Raw genomic sequence first — 16,785 nt, 5'->3', positions numbered from 1 at the left:
CCAGCAGGAAAGGCCTGTCCGCAACATTTTCAGCATTAGATTGTTCTCTGCTCTCCCTACTTTGATAAGTAGTTTCAGATCAAATGCATGCTGAATATTTAATCATCACTCTTTGCATAATTTGCATTGAAGCCACTTTGCCTCTTTTTGAAGTGTTATGACAAATAAGCTTTATTAAATATTGGTATTTTGACAACTGACATTTCATCACATAGTTTATGGTTCTGGCAGCTTATAGGGCAGTTACTATCCTCCTTTATTGGTTTAAGTGTAGAAAAAGAAGAAGCTTGCTTTAAAATTATTTAGATTTGTTGCCAACACATTTGATGTCATGTTATGCTGATTGCCAATGAATATGCAGCCTAGATACTGAGGCCATGTGCACATTACCAATAATTCTGCCAGTGTTTAAAGATGTGTACATATGACATCAGTCACAATCTGTATCTGTTTTGTAGATTCTTGAGAAATACTCCTGTTTGGTGCATTTCCACTCAAACCAACTGTTAAACAGAGATGTGTACATTTGAGACAGCCATTGTGCATGCACAGATGACAGCTTCATGAATAGGAGGTTGGAGTGTGTGTTGCAGGCATGGAGAAATAAATAGGTAACACGCACTAGGTGAAGACATCCCTGCCCCTCTCTGGTGTGTACAGCAGCATGTCAGTGAGACTTGAAATTAGGCAGGAGGAAACCACCTTGCTGCATTTTAAATGCTCTAAAATGCACTAGTGTTGACCTTAAACAGTATTTGGGTGCCTTCTAAAGCCTCAGTTGCTAATCCTTAACCACTGTGGTAGCATGTAGTTTGAGTTCACTGGAGAAATCGAAAACATAGGCGAGAGCCTAGCATAGGCAGTCTTTTAATTGACAGTATTTTTAGCATCAGATAGAAATAATCTGATAATGAATTATAACAATATATAAAAACATTTCTCTATACAGTGGTACCTCAGGTTACAAATGCTTCGGGTTACAAATACTTTGGGTTACAAACTCCGCTGATCCGGAAGTAGTACCTTGGGTTGAGCACTTGGCCCCATGATGAGAACAGAAATTGCGCATCAGCGGTGCAGCAGCAATGGAAAGCCCCATTAGCAAAAGCGTGCCTTGGGTTAAGAATGGTTTCGGGTTAAGAACGGACTCCGGAACGAATTAAGTTCGTAACCAGAGGTACCACTGTAATCTGAAACAGAAAACATGAACAACTGGCTCAAAAACATGAAAAGTTAGTTTATCTAGTGGGACTTGTTCAGCTTTAGCCTTAGTGAGCTAAAGTGTTGATGCCTAGTGAAATAAAGAGTTCTGTAGTTTTTTTTATTGGCACATCACACACAATAGTTTTAGGGACAATAATAGGAACAACAAATAAAATATTTGTAGATGGTTGTAAGCATTTGTATCCACATTTGTTCCAGAGAATTTGAGAAGGACAAGATATTTTTCATTGACTCAGTTATTGTGGGTGCAGGAGTGTGCAAGTGTTTTTAAATGCATAGGGTTTGTTTGTTTTTTAATTTGGAATGGTAACTGGAAAGGGAACAAAAGTGAATATTTTTAGTCAAACTGCATGTTAGATGATGCTAGGTGTACATTTTTAAAGTGTTTTTTTTTACTGCCTGTAGTTTTAAGAAAAGGAGCTGTTTGGGAACCTAATAAGGAATGCAGAGAAGAGCTTTCAACCCTGTTCCCCTCAGTGCCACACCTTTACAAATCCATTCACCTCTGCTACTTTTCCTGAAGGTGCTTTCTGCTGTGTGTAGTAGTGGGGCTGGGCTGGGATTTTCAGATGGAAATGGTGTGAGAGGAAAGGATTAACCCATTATCATGGGCTGCAGTCCCTGGGCTGCAGGACCTGTGTAGCTACTTTTTCTAAAAATAGGTGCTTACCATAACATGTAATTTGACCTGCTGTAAAAATGGAAAATAGCTAAACTAAAGCAAATTTCATTGAACAGTAAATAGTATTTTGGCCTAGCAGAGGACCTATTCCTTAATTGTTTGTGGCTAACAGAAATACAGCATATGATTTATTTATTTATTTTAAGTGTCACTTTACTGTACATCATTTATATTGACAATGTCCTTTAAAGGCTCAATGCATCTTGAGTGCACTGAGGAACAGACTCCTTTGGAAGCTTGTGGTCTCTCCTTCCTTGGAGGTTCTTAAGCAGAGGTTGGATTGCCATCTGTCATGGATGTGTTAGTTGAAGTTCCTGCATTGCAGGGGGTTGGACTAGATGACCCTCAAGGTACATTCCAGCTCTACAGTTCTATGATTCTATCTGCAAAGGACCCAGGCTAGGAGAAAACCTCTGCATTTTCAAGTTAGTCCAGAGTTTCGTTTTCCCATTTCATAAATAAGATTTCTGAATAGATTATAAAAATTAGTGTTTTATAGATATTACTAAATTATAAGGAAGGGGTTTATTTAGATGGTTATTGTATTCTGGTACAGCGGGTTTAATAAATATAACTCTGCATAATTTAGAGGATATTTTTGCAGTGAAATCCATTATGCATATTTGAAACCAAAACCAGGGTTTCCTATTAATGCATCAGGATTCTGTGTAAGGAAGCTCTTCCTCCTGAAGATATGTTTTATAATAGGGCATTTTGCTAAAGTATATGTAATGTGCCCCCAGACATAATGGGGAAATGGAAATGCTGATGGATGAAAAATGAATGTCAGCCCACATGTCTAATTAAGAAAGGGAGAGGCCAGAACCAGACAAAAAGCCTGTTGCCTGAAGCAAGGGGACAAGAATGAGAATTAAAATTGCCTGAGAACAAATCCTAGCTGCACAGTTGCTAGAAATCACAAGGACTTGCCAGAGATATGTCTGTACTTATGATACTGTAATGGCTAGGTTTGCAAAGATGCTGGTAAAAGATGCAGAACAACAGTTTTCAAATTCAGCTGGGAAGAATTGACTGCTTTTAATGAAAGGGCTGGTGCCATGCTGCTTTTATTGTAATTATTTGTATGTTTTAAACAGATTTTATATATGTATATAGTTTTAATTCTATTAACGTTTAACTGTTTCAGTGATTGGTTTTCTATGTTCATGGCAATTCTTGTTGTTATTTGTAAGATACCTTGAGTCCCGTCAGGGAAAAGGCTGGGTATAAATAAATTAATAATAATAACAACAGCAGTAATAAGACATTATCATTTTTAATTGAAGCACTTGTTTATACTGTTAGGCATCCTGGGACAACACCCCTGAATTTACTCCAACCTTGGATTTGCTTACATTTAAATTTTTGATTCAGAAACGGAAGTGAGTCAAAAGAGAATCAAGAACAACTGGCAATGACTTTTTTTTTTAAAGAACACCATCTTTTCATCCCAAGATCCGTGAACTTTGGAATGTGTGTTTGTTACTGTTTTTGAAAAAAACAAAGGGAAAGGTTGATGTAGCTCGCGGTTTTGTAGAGAAGTATGTGTACCTGTGAATGACTTGGAATAGTCTGCAAAATGATGTATGGATTAGTCACCTATGGACGCCCCTTCTGCGATTAATGCTGGATCTAGATTGAGTAAGCAACCATTAGGGGTGTTTTTTTTTGTTTTTTGTTTTTTTGCTATAACAGTCTCCCTTTGTATCCAAGATAATATGGTCATATCATCCAACCCAAAATAACAGTCCTGGTTCATATGTTGCAGTAAGAAAGAATGTGACTTACCATGACTGTGCTAATGTGTTGGCTCCTGGAGAGGAGCTCACACCAATGTTGTTCTTCCCTGGAGTCTGACTCTAGGTCAGCACAAGACAGCAGCTAAGCCCAAAGTTTGGCTTTAGTGTGCTGTCCAAAGTTGTGGGTTTTCTCTCCTGCTTAACCATAGAACAAATCTTGGCTACAGATGATGGTTAGGAAGGAGAGTTCATCACCATGATCTTGGGTTCAGACAATACTTGGGCTTAGTTGTTGTGTTATGCTGGCCTAAAAAGCCCAGGGAGGGGTAAAACAAATGTGATCTCCATTTCCGGAATGAACATGTTTGTACTACTCCATGGTTTGGCTTAGTGTGAAGGTACAAACACAGCCAGTGAGTAAGTCCCAGGTTCTAGTTTCATCTCTGCCACAAATTCACTCTCCCATGACCTCTGCTCCCTATCTTCAATATGAGAATACAGTGGTACCTCGGTTTACATATGCTTCAGGTTACATACGATTCAGGTTACATATGCTTCAGGTTACACTAACCCACTAACCCAAAAATAGTACCTCGGGTTAAGAACTTTGCTTCAGGATGAAAACAGAAATCATGCAGCGGCGGCACAGCGGCAGGTGGAGGCCCCATTAGCTAAAATGGTGCTTCAGGTTAAGAACAGTTTCAGGTTAAGAACGGACCTCCGGAACGAATTAAGTACTTAACCCGAGGTACCACTGTAATAATGCTAGTCTACCTTTTGTTGTGTATGTTGTGTAGTGGTAACAGGGCTGGCCTGCCCATGAGGCAGACTGAAGCAATTGCCTTGGGCAGCAGAATCCTGTGGGGTGGTGTCCCTCCCGCCTCTGCTAGGGTTGTGCAGCTGCAGTGGTGGCTTCCAATGAGATCTCACAAGAGTTCCACCAGTCTTGCCAGAAGCCACAGCTGTGTGACACTAGTAAGCAAGTCTTCGCGGAGTGGGGGGCATTTTCCCCTTTTTCCTCAGGCGGCAGAACAGAATGGGCCACCTTGGGTGGTTAATGTTCGTAGAGTGCTTTGAACATTCAAATGTGCTATACAGATGCTAATTATTAGTATTGTCATACATCCTAAAGGGGCAGGTATGAGTTTAGTAGCTGGCAAATAGAATACAATTTAAGCTATTTTTATCCTGTGTAAACTATTCAGATATCCAAAATATAATAAGAATAATTCTCTTTCATTTTATAAGACATCTAGCCATATATTAAATCAGTGCTTCAAGTATTGTGAGAAAATGGAAATATGTTTGATATGAGTTGGATACACTGAGTGTGCCAGTGAGTTGGCATATTAGCATATCCATAGAGAGCCTTGTCTGCGGGGTGGGTGGGTGGGTGACTTTCAATTTTTTTCTTTTCTTTTTACTTGGCCTATTTCTGTTAGGTGTGGGTCTGTAGAGCAGAGTAACATGGGTTCCCACTGATCTGTCGTGAGACTGTTTGGAATACAATTCTAAATTCTGATGTTTCAAGGACTGAATAATTAAACAACTAGCATTTATACAGAGCATGTGTGTTAAAAATGATATCCATTAATTACTTCATGATCATTGCCCAAGTGGAACTTATAATTTGCAGATAACCACTTGCTAACTGCATTGTTCTGCAAAGAGGTGGTAACAATTTTAGCATCCCTCTACTTCTTCCAGATCAGGTTCACATATACACTGTGATTACATTCAAGACACAAGTGTCACAGTTAACAATGCTGCTGTTTGCAGGGTCAGGGAAATATCTTATTTAGTGAAATTCCTATTGCCAAGATCCTAAAATAGCCTTTTTACAGGTGCTTGATACTTAAAATATAGTTTTAATATTTCTACATCTTAATGTAATGTTTTGTCCTGTTATTAGCCCAAAATGCTCAAATTATTCTTGAGTAATTGTGCTGTAAACTTGTTATTTCTGATGTACAAATGTCTTCCTAGAAGACTTGGTTAAAAACTACTAACATAAAAGAACCATAAATAGATCTAAAGTTGTTGCTATCTGCTGTGGCTGAAAGAGGGTGTGGGCCTGCCTATTCTGTCTCAGACTTCTTTCTTCTTTCTACTTGGCATTGTCTGATTTTTATAGCATTTTGATTGGTTTTTATTGAAGCTTGTGAGAAGACAGATGACTAAAGCTCCTTAGTCATTGCATAAATTTGGTGGTGTGCATCACTTGGCTCCTAATTTTAATGACTGAGTGAGATTTAAATTCAGTTCTGGAGATTATGTAAGAACATAACTGGGTGAGTAATAATGGTAGTCGTGCTGTTACTTTGAGTGTTTTTGGCTAATGGAAGTGTTAGGCAACATGGGTTAGCACATTCCCTTCTGCCTTTATGTGTGGAATTACCATTTCTGTTACATCTTGGCATACTAGGTTGTATTTTGGTTTTTTAATGTGATTTGTAGGCTGTTGCAGTTTAAACCCCCAAATACCCTGATTATTTTTAAAAAAACTTAATAGATCAGAGGTTTTGTGTAGCGGTTTGTTTAACGAAGACAGACCCTTTTTATTTGAGCTAGTTATCCAAATTTGCATTAATATCTGAAAGATAAACATATCTCCCCATATTTATCCTTTAAAAGTTGGTGTGATATAGCTAAGAACATTTGTTCAAGATTACTTTTGAACATAAACTTTTTTTCCTTGCTGGTCAGCAGCAGCCATTTCAGAAAGAAACCATGAAAGAGGGGGAGATTGGACAAATAACGGATTAGAAATGTTCCCACTGGAAATAATGGAAATTGTCAGCTCGTTATGTGAACACTCGCCTAATGAATGATTTCCTGGGAATTTCATTGTGTTCAGAAAGGGAGACCTGCATGTAATATATACAGTTTCAGTTGTGAAAAATGTCCAGGGTGGACCCTGAAATTACAGCATACAAATTGAAGGAATGTCAATTTAGGAAGGTGGTAGCTGATCTCTCTTGTTTTATCCTGTCCTGCTAGAAAAGCAGGTCTTGTGTTTGTTGTGCATTTAATTGTGCAGAATCCCTAGTCCCATTTTCTTATGATATTGAAAGTGCATTAGCTGCACTGAATGTACCCCGTGGCCTTGATTGAAATTCCCTGTTGCTCTTATCCTAATTTGCTATAACCATATTTTCATGCTGTGAGCACAACAGGTTTTCCAAGTTCATACATTTAGTGTTTGCAATATACAGGGAGCTCCATGGCAGAGGATTCTGGGGTTAGAATCCTGTTGCAGGGTGGACATTCATGTTCAGTTTGGCAGCCTCCTCCCTCCACTACCAGTGCCCATCACATGGAGGGTGGAACAATGAGGATTGCCCCGGCCCCATGGGGCACTGGGTGAAACCGCTGCAGTTCTCTCTGCCACCAGCACCCAATATGCAGAGGTAGGGAGCAGGTGGAGGAAGGTAAGGCGCAAGCCTCACCCATGATATGCTGCCAAGTGAAGTTGCCATCATGCTCTGGCCCTCAAACTGGTCCTGGACAATGTATTGATACATTGTCCAGGCCTAACCACCTCCCACTGTTCCACCATGCAGCCCAAAGCTTCCCAACAAAAACATGGCGAGCCAATGGCTTACACCACCTAACAGACTTAGGTGCAGAAATGACAAACCTATACCAGCACAAGAAATACAAGATAAACTAGGGAACACCCAAATACCCTGGTTGAACCAACACCAACTACACACCTCCTTAAATAGCCCAACAATCAAAGCAGCAGGCACTAGACCTCTCACCACCTTTGAAAAACTCCTCCTGACAGCAGAGGGACACAGCAAGTGGATGGTGTCCACAATGTACAAAAAACTACTCCAAGATTCTACAAAGCTCCTCAACACAATCAACATCCTATAAGTTATGAAATAAACCCTACCCAAGCTGTGGTCTAAACTACCCTTTTAAGTCCATCTCATCCAAAAGAAGGGAACTCAGTTTGAAACTAATTTATAAATAGTACCTAATAACTCGGAAGCTGGCACTGATACACGCAGGAACTTCAACTAAATGCTGGTGAGATTGTACCACCACAGGAACATACCACCACATGAGGTGGGAATGCCTCCAAATTCAACCCTTTGGAACATCAGTCCTTCAAGAAGTATTGCACTTGGGCAAAAAAAAATGAGAGGCACAAATACAAGATGGGTGACACCTGGCTTGAGAGCAGTACATGTGAAGAGGATCTAGCAGTCTTGGTTGACCACAAACTTGACATGAGCCAACAGTGTGACGCGGCAGCTAAAAAAACCAATGCAATTCTGGGCTGCATCAATAGGATATAGCATCTAGATCAAGGGAAGTAATAGTGCCACTGTATTCTGCTCTGGTCAGACCTCACCTGGAGTACTGTGTCCAGTTCTGGGCACCACAGTTCAAGAAGGACACTGACAAACTGGAACGTGTCCAGAGGAGGGCAACCAAAATGGTCAAAGGCCTGGAAACGATGCCTTATGAGGAACGGCTAAGGGAGCTGGGCATGTTTAGCCTGGAGAAGAGGAGGTTAAGGGGTGATATGATAGCCATGTTCAAATATATAAAAGGATGTCACATAGAGGAGGGAGAAAGGTTGTTTTCTGCTGCTCCAGAGAAGCGGACACGGAGCAATGGATCCAAAGTACAAGAAAGAAGATTCCACCTAAACATTAGGAAGAACTTCCTGACAGTAAGAGCTGTTTGACAGTGGAATTTGCTGCCAAGGAGTGTGGTGGAGTCTCCTGCTTTGGAGGTCTTTAAGCAGAGGCTTGACAACCATATGTCAGGAGTGCTCTGATGGTGTTTCCTACTTGGCAGGGGGTTGGACTCGATGGCCCTTGTGGTCTCTTCCAACTCTATGATTCTATGATTCTAAGAAATCTGTAAAATAACAAAGCAGGTACTAGAAGCAACTCCAGACAACAATGCACACTCCGATGACAAAGAGCTCATAAGCCACTTACTTTCAGCAGCTAGGAGTGTCATAACTAGACACTGGAGGGACCTGTCAGGAGTAAACATGGACCACTGGTACCAAATTGTATGGGAAACAACCCTACTAGGAAAGCTAACCAACAAATTGAAGCTAACCGGGGGACAAACAAAAGAGGATGCCTTCACCCTGGTTGTTGTTGTTGTTGTTGTTGTTGTTTAGTCGTTTAGTAAGTATTGGAGCCTCAGTTTCAGGATCTGTCCTTCCAGTGAGCACTCAGGACTGATTTCCTTAAGGATAGATAGGTTTGATCTTTCAGTCCATGGGACTCTCAAGAGTCTCCTCCAGCACCATAATTCAAAAGCATCAATTCTTCGGTAATCAGCCTTCTCACCCTGGTATAGCTCCCCTTTATTACATATACAGGCCAACGAGGCAACAATGTACACGCCCCAACAGCATACAGATCAAAATGATTAACCAGATCCAACAACCCCACCCCTTCAAACAAACAAACAAAACCCACTGCAATTGACTAAATGCAACCAACTAAGCTGTGGATTCTCCAGTCTCTCGCACCGCCTTCAAAGAAACAAACAGACAAATGAAGGACCTATCTTCACAATGCTGACACAAAAACTGCACGTACTGTATACTAAGCAAAAGAATGAACGTTTATCCCCTCCTTTTTTCTCCCCCCTCCGATTATTCCCCCCCACAACCTCACAATGTGTATGACAGCAGTGTCTCACACTAACTGTGACTGACCTGTAGAAAGGACTCTGTGAATTGAAAACGGAAGCATTGCGTGTACCCTTGTTAACTATGGAAATCCTTTGTACAAACATTTTTTTAAAAGGCTATGTTGCTAAACTCTGCTACTAGTCCAGGCACTGCCAGCTCTTAGTTTTGCAACATTGTAATTGAGATATTGAGACATGACCAGCTATGTCATCATTAGCTTGCCTTTGGCCTATTAAATGCTACAAATTGCAAACTTTATAATACAGTACCTTATTTGACTTCACAAATTCTGAAAGATTAAAAAGCTGACTTTTCACCACTTGAAAACCAATTTTTTATTCCTTATTTTAAGAATTTGTAAGCTGTTTAGTATAAACTAAGCAATGAACAAGAGTATACAAAAATACATAAAATATACGGTAATCAATAATGAAGCAGAATGACAAAACATAATAAAAACCCATCATAGATGTTATCAGCTGCAAACTAAAACAATAATTCAGCTTGGAAAGGGCCAAGTGGGGAGAGAAAAAAGATAAATTCCATAATTCTGGTGACACCATACTGAACACATGGCACTGCCAGGAAGGCCTCACCAGCTGAGTGCAGAGACAAGTACCCTGGTTTTTATACAGAGATGCTGCAAGGATTTATTTTTATTTCCTTTGAGTTCTGAGGTTGCTCATCATGTACAGAGCATCTGAAAACAAGTACGTAAGCAAAATTTTTGGAAAATTGCCACTCAGAGCAGGGTGTGGTGAAAGTTGATATCTTTAATGTGCACTGCCAAAAGGCTAGGGTGTGACCTGGAACAGAAGGTGAGGGGAGACAGAAACCCTTGTTAATTTGTTGAACAAATCTTTATGGGGAAGGGGTTTAACCTTAAAGTGCTGCATCATGTTGATGTGGAAAATAATACTCCCTGAAACATTTTCATGAGCCAAAGGCAGAATTTACAGCAAGGAAGCATTACAGCCATAAAAACAATAATGATGGCTTGTCATCTTTTATATAATACAATTAAGCAATACTTCATTAGGACTAACATGGGGATGTTTTCTGGCAGATCACAAATCTTCATAGAAATAAGTTAACCTAACCGTGTCTTGGCGCTGTCAGTTGATACCAAAAGCTACCCATATAGACTTCAGCAGTAGAGAAATCTGCAGTCATTTACACTGACTTGCAGCAAAGGGCACCTGGTGGCTTTGGATCTGTGTGTGTTTATGTGGATCTGCCCCCATAATAACTGAGGAGGTGAGATATAAAGTGCAAAAGGCTAACATTGGCACAGAGTGCTATTCACGCCCCTCCTTCAGCCCCCTCAAGGTGATTTTCTTCAGACTTGGATAATTTCCTGTATTCTTAGCTGGGGGGGGGGGAGAGACCCTGGACAGTAGACGGAAGGCGAGGTAAAAGTGGCATAAGTAGAGAAAGCTTAGCACCTCAATCTTTGTGTTCCTTTGTGGTTTCGATTCCATACCTGCCCATTGTTTTACATATAATTGAGGCAGGTTGTCATTTAAAGCCTTGTATCTTCTGTCATCAAGTGTAGTTGGGCCCTGAACTTTGTCATTAGTAAGATAACACGTGATACAGAGCAGGATTGTTAATTACCTCTTCCCTGTGGTAAAGGAGTTGGGTGTATGTGAGGCCTGAGACGCAAATCAGACCGAGACTTCTCTTTAAATTACAACACCTAAACAGACCCTGAAGTGTTTCCAAAAGCTAATACTGCCTTTGAATATAGGCATGAGATCTTCATTCCAGGTCCTATTTATGCCTGTGTAATGTGTTTACTGAAAAAGATACCATTCTTTTGTTCAACCTTAAGCAATAGCATTCTGCTGAGTCAGTCAGTGTTTACTTGAGTGATTTGTAATAGATTTGTATATCTGATATTACTAACATTTTTACTTTGTGTTTTGATATCCTGCCTGGTAGCTGATCTTTCCTTAACGAGGAGATGTAATTTCAGAAGTATATAGCTTCTTCTTCCTATATGCATACACACAGAGAGATAGCTAAAGAGAGAGATGCCTAAAGACACTTCACAGACCACCTGTAGCTCTGTGTTACGCAAATCCCACTTCCCACTTCGTGTTATATACAAAGAAATGAAATGGGAATAAAGTACTCTTCCAGCTGTGTATTTCTTTTTCCTTCCCATTTTGTTTTCCTGAGCTGTTTGCAGTTGCCGGTTGAAAGCTCATTGAGAATGGGCTTAGATGGGCCTCTTCAGACAGAGATGATTACTTCATTACTGCTGAGGCCTGTTGGCATAAAACTTCAAAGGCCCTGCCATTAGCTGTCTCAGATTACACATTGTGATAAGATGGAACTTGCAATATGACTGAGAGATAGTATTGGACTGAAACCTGGGAGACTGGGGTTGTAGCCGCCGCTCAGCCTTGAAGCTCACTGTGTGACCTTGAGCCAGTCACTGCCTCTCAGCCTATCCTACCACATAGTGAGACAACACATGTGCACCTTGAGTTCCATGGAAGAGAGATGAGATATGAATGTAATAAAATGTGTGAATGAATGGCATTGTCTACAGATCAAAAAGGACATGTGGGAATGAGCATTGATTTGCTGGATCAAATTAAGGACCAACTGATTCACAATGCCCCCCCTCCCAGTTGCAGCCAGCAGCTCACAGACCTAAGGCTTCACATGCCCCTAATGGATGGATAATAATTTCTCATTATAGCATATATCAAGACTATTCAATGCAGGCATTGCTAAGTATGTTATATTCTTGTACTGGCTGTCCCTTATATGTGCTCCAGTACAACTTATGCCTTTCCCTATTCCAAGCCTTTCATTGTGGCTGGCAAAGTGTGGTCTCCCTTAGGCATCCAGTTTAGTGTGTGGTCATTTCCACTGTAGCAGATTTAATGAACGTTGTTTCCCAGGAAATCTGTGAATTGTTTTGCAACCTTAGGTTTATATCTGATTGGATTTGGAAAACTTTATCTTTTTATCACTTGAAATAATTCTGTACAAATCCTGTGCTGTGAACTGAGCAGATTTAGGGAGTGTATGCATAGCAAATAATAAATAATGTGTTAATCAAAATTCCTCTTAAGAAAACAGAGTTAACTTGTTATATTTAACAGCTGGCATGAAAGAATTTTATGCTGTGCACTAAACATCCACAGGCTGATACCATTAAGTGATACTAAAGACTTAAACAGCTGCTTTTTCTCCTTTTCTTAGTACCTCTGTTTAATAGTGTGTGTTCATATGTAATTGAAAAACCTATTCTGAAAACTAAGAAATTTTCGTATGTGACCTTCCTTTGTTTATGTCTTGTTCTAATCGTTTTGTAAAAACAGCTATGTTTTCTGATTTCAGAACAAAGCTGAACTATAATCCTCCAAAGGATGATGGCTCAACATATAAAATTGAACTTGAAGGGATATCTGTTGATATTATGAAAGAGATTTTGGACTACATCTTCAGTGGTCAGGTTTGTGTTTCCAAGGTTATTCCTACATATCTCTGTATTTCAGTTCTAGTCATAATCTACACCTTCAAAAAACCCTTTGAATAGAATGGGCAGAAAGTAGATTGAGGCAGGACGTATTATCTGAGTGGCTGGTCAGATCCCAGTCAAAGTAAAAAAAATTCTCATGCAAGTGCAGCTTGAGCTTGAGCTGCTCTAACAGAAAGAGTTCCTTTATATCGCCAGCTTCAGTCCAAGCTGTGGGGTTTGCTGATACCAGTGGGGCTTCCTGTAAACTCCATTGAGCAGATCAGTGCTAATAACAAGCCCTGCTTTGGGCAGAGGATCTGTGCTACAAAGTTCCTAATTGCAGCTGATCCCAAATAACACAGCCAATTCCATGGGGTTTGCTTTCACTGCCAATCAGCCACATCAACAACAAGCCTCCCTTGCAATTAGGAGGACACTTCAAGGCTCCTGGTGGTTCCTCTGCATCCTCTGCATTGGGATCTCTCCCTGCACCACACCTAATGTCAAATATGGTGGGTGTTGTTTGGGGAAAATAGCCTTGCAGGTCAAATTGTTAACCAAATCATCAGGCCTAATTTGGTCCACAGGCCAGAGGTTCCATACTCCTGAAGTAGACTCGTAGTGGATTGCAGGCCAGTTTTCCATGGACCATCTCATCCCTGTTGCTTGCTGAGATTCTTGCAAAGTTTGCTAAATGAGGTGGAAGCTGGTCCGATCCTTACATTATTTATCAAGAGGGCACATTGCTTTGTTTTAACAGTTGAGAGATTGTGAACATGATCTTACATACAGTAAAAGCACATGAAGACTGCTGGATGAGACCACGGGTCCAACTAGTGCAGGGGTCTGCAACCTTTAAGACAAAAAGAGCCACTTGGACCCGTTTCCGAAGAAAAAACAACAACTGGGAGCCGCAGAACCATTGCAACATTTAAAACAAATATATCTCCGGAGCCATGATCTGACAACGGGCAGGAAGGTGACGTCGGGACGGTGCGTGACTAACGCACGCACCACCCCCATGCGACGTCACAGCCAGTACAGCGCCCGCCACAGTGAGGAGTGTCGGGGCGCACAATGCGCCTCCTCCCCTTGCTAGTATCCACCCTGGAGCCGCAGCAAAGATGTAAAAGAGCCACATGCGGCTCCGGAGCCGCGGGTTGCAGACCCCTGAACTAGTGTAACATCTTGTTTCTCATAGTGGCTATCTAGAAGCTTTTAGGAAGTCCAAATCCTGGGTGTGAATGCAAATGCCTTCTCATGTTTCTTCCCCCGTGACTAGCATGCAAAAGTATACCACCTATCAACCTGCAGGTTTCGTTTAGGTGTCATGGCTTGTGTCTTTTGACAGACATATCTCCATGAACATTTCTGATCCCCGTCTTAAAGTCATGTAAGCAAATGGCTCTCGCCACATATTGCAGCAAGCAAATTCCAGTATCATACTGAAGTCATCCTACCTCTGACTCCAGGAGTCAGTTTATATCAGAGATGATCAATGTGTAAATGTATGACAAGTGACACAGGCAGTATACTGGAGGTGGAGGAAAGAAGGCCCATGGCATAAGTATGGCATACACTTCTACTTCCCTCTCCAGTGCTGTGCTGTTACCTTCTCATTAAAGTAGAGCAAAACTCCACCAAGCTACGAAGGGGGAAGACAGTTAGTTGCAGTAATGGACACTAGTGCTGCACTTTCATACTTGAAACTGAACTAGTTGTAATTTCCTCTCCTCCAAAATAAACCTTTTGCAGATCAAGCTAAGTGAAGACACCATCCAGGACGTTGTGCAGGCTGCTGATTTATTGCTGCTTACAGACCTGAAAACTCTGTGCTGTGAGTTTCTGGAAGGTTGCATTGCTGCAGAGAACTGTATTGGAATCCGGGACTTTGCACTACACTATTGTCTGCGTCATGTTCATTATCTTGCCTCCGAATATCTGGAAACACACTTCCGGGATGTTAGCAGTACGGAGGAATTCCTGGAACTGAGTCCTCAGAAAGCAAAAGAAGTGCTGTCCTTGGAGAAGCTGAATGTTGGGAATGAAAGACATGTTTTTGAAGCAGTTATTAGATGGATCTCCCATGACCCTGAGTTAAGAAAGGTACAGAATTTGAAGTTACGTAATGCTGCTTCAGAAAAAATAATCCACACTTCATTGTACTTGAGTGCTTCAAACTGCAATGTATTGTGGGATTTGGGTCCATATTGTAGACTACTGATGTTACCACCGTCATTCTGTCTGTACCCAGACATTCTTCACTAAGAAATGCTGAATTCTGCAGCATATATAGATTAATCTGGCCAAAGAACTTTACATGTTTTGTTTACATTAATTTCCTTAATTCATTCTTTATTTTACTAATTTGTATAATTCTAGCCATGCTTAGTCATCTTAGAGAGGAGCAAGTTGCTGCATAGTGGACTCCTGTCCTGCCCCAACTATTCAGCTGCCTGAGATTCTGAGATGTAGGAAGGTATTCTTCACTCACTTTCTAGCCTATTTTCTCAGCCATAAGCACTATGAACTTGTTTTAAAATGAAAAATTAGATTAAAGGAAGCTGATTTGTGCACCTAGTGCCATATTATGTGCTTCTGCAGAATTGCAAAATAGAGACAGCCCTCCATATTACCAAAATAATGCATATGCTGTAGCATTTTTCATGTCAGTGCTTCCTCTTCCAAGTCAGTATATCCTGGTATTGTATAAGCAGGAATTCTGAGAAATAAGCTTTCCATAAAGCCATATGCTCCTGTGACTGTTTTATGATTCAGCTTGTTTGTTTGCCTGAAATATCTTTCTGCCTCTTCAGGTTCACATGAAGGATGTAATGTCAGCTGTGTGGGTATCTGGGCTAGATGCTACCTACTTGCGTGAGCAAATGATGAATGACCCACTGGTACGGGAGATTGTCAAAGAATGTAGCAACATTCCACTCACTCCGCCACAGCAGGGGGAGGCAATGCTAGCATCTTTTAAACCCAGAGGATACTCAGAGTGCATTGTCACTGTTGGTGGTGAAGAAAGAGTGTAAGTGGCTCCAGGCATGCTATTTCAGATCTCAGAAGTGGATGGGGGTTGGAGAGGGATGATACTCGAGTAAGTGTCCTATTGTTGGTTATATTTGAGATTAAGCTGCAAAACTACATTGTGCTTTATTTTTTCTTGTATGCCTTATAACTATAGGTTGTATACAAAGATGCACTTCCATTTGTGGGAGGTTTCTTCTGTTCACCAAAAGGGCAGTTTTGTGTTTGGACCAAGGTGCTGCACAAGGAAAATAAATAAACCAATTCCAGATATTTTCTTTTGTTGTACCACCTCTTGCACAAGTGGAAGCATGAAAACTACTCTAAAGCCTACCTGCTACAGTGCCGTGTCCACTTTTATGCAAGTTAATGTGCAAATGTTTGTGCAACAGGGCTAACAGCTATTATCCTTCTGCCCACTGTTCCTTGAATCCTGCCTGTTAGCAGTGTCACCAGTGCAAGGAAACAGGCATTTTTCTTCTGAAGCAAAGGGTTATGTGACTTTGACATGCATACTACAAATACTACCATTTACTTGTTTATAACATCCATTCAACATGAAGAACTTGTAAACTGGCCAAAGACAGAGGTATGTAAGCTGAAAAACATGGAAGGTGACTGACTTATTCAGAGTTCATTTATTTTTACAAATTATTGTCTAAGTCACCAATGTGTGAAGCCCTGTGGAAAACCACCTCCTCAAAACACTAAGAGGGAACAAATCACGTTTTATTTCTATAGGAATACTGCATAACTCATATCTCACCATGCTGGAGTACCAGATAACCTTGCAACCATGTCTACAAAAACTGCCTGCTCACTGTACTTGTATGTACAGTAGCCTAAAAGAGAGAAGGGAAATGTGCAGCTTCTGTGACTTGTTGCTTAGAGGCATTTGTCACTCAACACAAGTGACTAGGCAAGTGTCTCTCTAGAAGCCTGGTCTAAA

The 16,785-nt window shown here is 40.8% G+C and overlaps 1 protein-coding gene across 3 annotated transcripts in view; it reads left to right on the top strand.

Moving 5' to 3' along the window:
- The window catches only part of GAN (gigaxonin), a 34,016-nt gene that overhangs the window by 4,507 nt on the left and 12,724 nt on the right, over nt 1–16,785 (top strand). For all 3 annotated transcript variants that reach the window (XR_014221930.1, XM_082232336.1, XM_082232337.1), the window contains exons 2-4: nt 12,683–12,797; nt 14,559–14,909; nt 15,620–15,837. Coding sequence is in view for 2 of the 3 variants with exons in the window: in XM_082232336.1 (XP_082088462.1) it covers nt 12,683–12,797; nt 14,559–14,909; nt 15,620–15,837 (684 nt within the window). In the remaining variant the exon portion in view is untranslated. The remainder of the gene's footprint in view (nt 1–12,682; nt 12,798–14,558; nt 14,910–15,619; nt 15,838–16,785) is intronic.

The sequence above is a fragment of the Podarcis vaucheri genome, assembly GCF_965113315.1.
Source record: "Podarcis vaucheri genome assembly, chromosome: 7".
Lineage (NCBI taxonomy): Eukaryota > Metazoa > Chordata > Lepidosauria > Squamata > Lacertidae > Podarcis > Podarcis vaucheri.
The sequence above is the reverse complement of the archived record's forward strand: the minus strand, read 5'-3'. Positions and strand labels throughout refer to the sequence as shown.